Raw genomic sequence first — 5000 nt, 5'->3', positions numbered from 1 at the left:
GCACACCAGCACGATGACGATGACGATGTTCTTGTCGCGGCGGTCCTGGCCGAGCCCCGCCACCAGAGTCATGTTGCCGGCCACCACGTGCACGTGCAGCTCGGCGTTGTGGAAGAGAGGAGGGTCCCCCCCGTCCTCCACCTGCAGCTCCAGCACGTGAGTCTTCACGTCCGACGGCAGCAGGGAGCGGGCCAGGCGGAGCCCCCCGGAGAGCTTGTCCAGTTCGAAGAGGCGGGTAGGATCACCGTCCACCAGGTAGAACGTCAGCCGCCCGAAAGCGCCATCGTCCTGATCCGTGGCGTTCACGGCAGCGATGAGCGTGCCCACATTGATGCCGTAGGACACGTTGAGGGAGTTGTTTCCGTCCCGGGGGTAGTGAATCACGGGGGGGTTATCGTTGTCGTCCAGCACCTGCACCGTCACGTTGGCCAGGTCATAGAAGAGCGGGACGCGCGGGTCCTGTACCTTGACACGGAAGCGGAAGACGGGCCGCACCTCGCGGTCGAACACCGCCCGGGACTTGAGGACGCCGCTGTGCGGCTCGACGGAGAAGAGCTTGGCGTCGCCCACGCCGGGCACGATGGAGAACTCCATGCGGCTGTGACGGGAGCTGTCCAGGTCCACTGCAGACACGTTGCCAACCCGCGTGCCGGCCGGCTGTCGCTCCATGATGTAGCAGTCGAACAGGGACCTGCCGCACACAGTTCACTTCACTTCAGTTCACTCACTCAAGGAGGCGTCATTCTGCGTTCGGACAAATCCATTTACAAATACGCTACACACCACATCTGCCAAGCAGATGCCTGACCATCAGCGTAACTACCCAACGCGCTTAGTCAGGCCTTGAGAGGCCACACAAACACAGGATGAGTGATCAGTGCAACAACAACAACCACGAAAAATACCAAACAAACCAACGCCCCCCCCCCCCCCCCCCCCACCCCCTAAAAAACAACAACAACAACAAAACACGAACGTTGGTGGTGTGGGTTTAGTAATCCTATAACTGGCTGCTAATTTCGCATCGGAAGTACCTTGAAGTAGAAATAAAGAAGAATAGCAAAGGTATTGTATAGATAGATGGATACAGATTACTTTTTTTGTTTTTTTGTTTTTGTGTTTGTTTGTTGTTGTTGTTGTTGTTTACACATGTTCACTGTCACCTTAATCAGGTAAGAAGGTACGACCCCGTGCATCAGAAACGAATCGTTACTTGTGAGCAAAACTTTGTAGAAATGAACTGATCTCAGCAGGTTTGTGATAATATTGTTTTTTGTGTGGCGATCACGTGAATGCATTTTGATTAGCTGTCATCGTCATCCCCGAACAATAAATTACTGTAGCAGCTCAAGAGTAAACCTGCTGACTTTAAGAAACAGTCAACAAGGCCAGAACTAGTTAGTTGGTATACCGATACAAAGCACAACTCTCAGGGGACCTGTCTAAACGGCCCGGTGAACTCAACAAACTGAGCGAACGAACTCAAATCAGCAGGATTGTTGAATTGCATGAGCGATCGTTGCAGCGCTGTTTGCTTCCCGGTATGAATGCTCCCAAAGTCGATGAAACTAGTACAGTCATGAAAGTTCTCAACACCAAGCAAACTTTAGCGGTGCAAAAATCGCTCGTGCAATGCAGATAAGGTCTCGAGAGAGAAAAGAAAAGAAAACATAACAAAGATAATAAAGCAAATCACGCAAACTATCAAAGAAAACAAACAAAGAAATTGCACACCCACTTGGTGAAATACGGCTTCTCGTCGTTCTGATCCTGGACATTGATGACGATGGCTGCGGATGACGTCAAGCGAGGCATGCCGAGGTCAGAGGCCAGCACGTGAAACCGGTAGCGTCCGTGATCCTCGCGGTTCAAGGGAGACCTGACCCTCAGCACCCCCGTCAGCGGGTCCATGGTGAAGATGCGGGAGATGTTGGGGGTGTGGTCCAGGTAGAACTCCACCATGCCTGCCGGGCCCGTGTCGTAGTCATGGGCAGAGACCTGAACACAGAAGGGGGGAGAGAGGACTTGAGGCCTGAGATGCCTTCAGCTCATGTCATGGAATAGGACATTGTTAGGAAGCAGAAGATCTCATGGCCCACACGCAATCATTGTCAGGAAGCAGATCTCATGGGCCACACGCGATCAGGCGCTGGGCTCTATGGAGTTATCGTGCAATACGATACAATGCAGCAACGGCACAGAACAGCACAACACAGTGCAACATACTACAGCCCACCTTCACCAACTCTATTACAGCATTTGTGTGATCACAGTGGTTTTCTCCCATATCCACTTCCCTTAGGAGTGGTTTGTGTGCCTCTCGGATTTTTTTTTTTTTTTTTTTTTTTTTTTTTTTTTTTCAGGTGAGACGATAAATATTAAGGTCCAATAGTCACTCAGGTCAAAGAACCCACTGCAATAAAAAGCAGATGTCCTTGACTGACAACAAATCAATGTTCCCATACACAGACATATCAAAATGCTCAGGTGAACATGTTCGGCTTCGACCGTAAATAATGTCTTGGGCGGTGATAGTCATGGCGGTGACGGTGGCAGCTTATTGGGTTAATAATTTGGTCGATGTTACTACCAAGCGGCACCGGCAGTGGAGGGACCTGTCCAGTTAGCAGGTGACATAATTATCAGCCACAATTTGCGCCACTAACATGCTACACTCATGTGACGAATAACATTTTCTTGGCAATTACTGCTAGCGGAAACCGCATGCCGAAAGCGCTTCAAGGTCTGCAGTTAGCTCATGTTTTAGGGTGGATGGGTCGGTTTCGCGTTTTTTTTTTTTTGGGGGGGGGGGGTTGTGTGTGTGTGTGTGTGTGTGTGTGTGTGTGTGTGTGTGTGTGTGTGTGTGTGTGTGTGTGTGTGTGTGTTTAATTAAAAAAGAAAAAAAAAAGTTCTCACATCTCGTCTTTTGTGTCCTTTCTGTGACATTTTTTCCCAGTGCCACTCATCTTTTACTCCATTCACACAAATCCCCTTGATCGGCTTAAAATCGTTTCGCAGAGTGGAGATTTGACTTCCCGATCTCTAACTTTCAACGATCGATTGTTTTAGTAAGCATTTACATTCTGACTCCGGAATAACATGTGTGGATTTAGATGATAAACTTGACCGCGCGCGCACACACACAGACACCGTCACATGTGTGTGTGTGTGTGTGTGTGTGTGTGTGTGTGTGTGTGTGTGTGTGTGTGTGCAGAGAGAGAGAGAGAGAGAGAGAGAGAGAGAGAGAGAGAGAGAGAGAGAGAGAGAGAGAGCAGTTTTCTGTAACTGACCAAACCATTCCTGCAGTGAAACTCTTTGTTCTTCTAGGTTGAAGACCATGCTTCACACCACGAAATTGCCGTATGGATTATCGCAGATGCCCATTAACAGAATGAGTGGGGGGGTGGGGGGGTGGGGGTGGGGGGGAAGGGACGAGAAGAGTGGGAGACAAGAAAAACCGACAGCTACTGCACACTGACCTGTAACAACGCCTGCGACTGCAGCTGGTTCTCAATGACGCTGGCCGTGTAGGTGTTCTGCGAGAAGACAGGAGCGTTGTCGTTGACGTCACGCACGTGCACCAGGAATCCGGTGCTGTTGGCCAGAGGAGGGGAGCCCGTGTCGCGGCACGTGATGGTCACGCGGTGCGAGGAGGACGTCTCGAAGTCCAGCGCGTGGCTGAGCAGGACCTTGTACATGTTGTTGGCGTGGTCATAGAACTTGTTGAGGGAGAAGTGGTCGTCCTCCATGCTGCAGATCACCACGCTGTTCTGGCCCGAGTCCCGGTCCGACACCGACACGTGCGCAATGAACTTGCCCACGGCCTCGTCCTCCGTCAGGTTGCTGCCCCCTGGGGTCAGGTTGATGTTGATCTGAGGGGCGTTGTCGTTGACGTCCAGGATGTTGAGGATGACGGCCGCCGTGCCCGTCATGCTCGGGTTGCCGCTGTCCCTGGCCTCCACGGAGAACTGGTAGTGCTTCCGCTCCTCGTAGTCGATGGGGCCCCGGGCGGAGATGATGCCCGTGTATTCGTCGATCTGGAGGTGGGTCCTGACGTCCTCCGTCACTCGGGAGCTGAAGGCGTAGGTGATGTCCCCGTTGGGGCCCTTGTCGAGGTCGGTGGCTGAGACGTGCAGGATGGTTTCTCCGGGAGACACGTTCTCCCTGACCGTCACGTTGTAGGTGCCCCTGAAGAACTTGGGTCGGTTGTCGTTGATGTCGGCCACGGTGATGTTGATGGTGAGGGAGCCCGTCCTCTGGGGGAACCCCCCGTCTGTCACCATCACCCTCAGCAGGTAGGACTCCGTCACTTCACGGTCCAGCTGTTGTTTGATGACGATGCCCAGATCTGCCGAGCCGTCCGGGTTTCGTCCGACATTGAGGTCGAACAAGGAGGAAGGGGGAGACAGCCTGTATTCCTGCACAGAGTTGCTCCCCCCTTTGTCCCTATCCTCGGCCCCGCTGGTGTGCAGGACGTGCGGGGGAGGCACGGACTCCGGCACGCTGAGCGACACATAGGGCTGGGGGAAGGTGGGCGAGTTGTCGTTGATGTCGTTGATGTTGACCTCGGCGTTCCACAGCTTGAACAGATCGAGCGACTTGCCTCGCTTGTAGACCGCGATGCTGAGCTTGATCTGGCAGTCCGCCTCCCCGGGACACACCTCCTCCCTGTCGATCCTGCTGGCCGTGGTGATGGTACTGCTCGTCTCGTTCATGCTGAAGAGGGCCGCCCCGTCCTTACCGGCCGAGGACAAGGTGTACTTGAGGTTGAAGGCGTCCTGAGGGTCCAGCTCGCCCCGGATCAGCATGTCCCGTTCGATGTTGCCCACGAACGTCCCGCTCTCCTGCTCCTCTCGGAGCTGGTAGGTCACTGTGGCCTGCTCCGTCACTCTGACCAGGCACAGGAAGAGGACGTAGGACAGTAGCACAATCATGGAGGATGACATTGTGATTCGTGTTTCCGCTGAACACGACAGGAACATGTTCAAACAGGAGAGAAC

General features: G+C 53.3%; 1 protein-coding gene across 2 annotated transcripts in view; it reads right to left on the bottom strand.

Annotated features, from left to right (window-relative positions):
* LOC143299016 (protocadherin-7-like) overlaps positions 1-5000 on the bottom strand; it is a 299686-nt gene that overhangs the window by 40160 nt on the left and 254526 nt on the right. For both annotated transcript variants that reach the window (XM_076612091.1, XM_076612090.1), the window contains exons 5-7: positions 3480-5000; positions 1739-1998; positions 1-691 (exon numbers count right to left, since the gene is read on the bottom strand). The exon at positions 1-691 is cut by the window's left edge and continues 342 nt beyond it; the exon at positions 3480-5000 is cut by the window's right edge and continues 408 nt beyond it. In XM_076612091.1, the coding sequence (XP_076468206.1) occupies positions 1-691; positions 1739-1998; positions 3480-4982 (2454 nt within the window). In that variant the 5' untranslated portion in view covers positions 4983-5000. The remainder of the gene's footprint in view (positions 692-1738; positions 1999-3479) is intronic.

The sequence above is a fragment of the Babylonia areolata genome, chromosome 24 (assembly GCF_041734735.1).
Source record: "Babylonia areolata isolate BAREFJ2019XMU chromosome 24, ASM4173473v1, whole genome shotgun sequence".
NCBI classification, from domain to species: Eukaryota; Metazoa; Mollusca; class Gastropoda; order Neogastropoda; family Buccinidae; genus Babylonia; species Babylonia areolata.
This window is presented reverse-complemented; position numbering and strand designations above follow the sequence as displayed.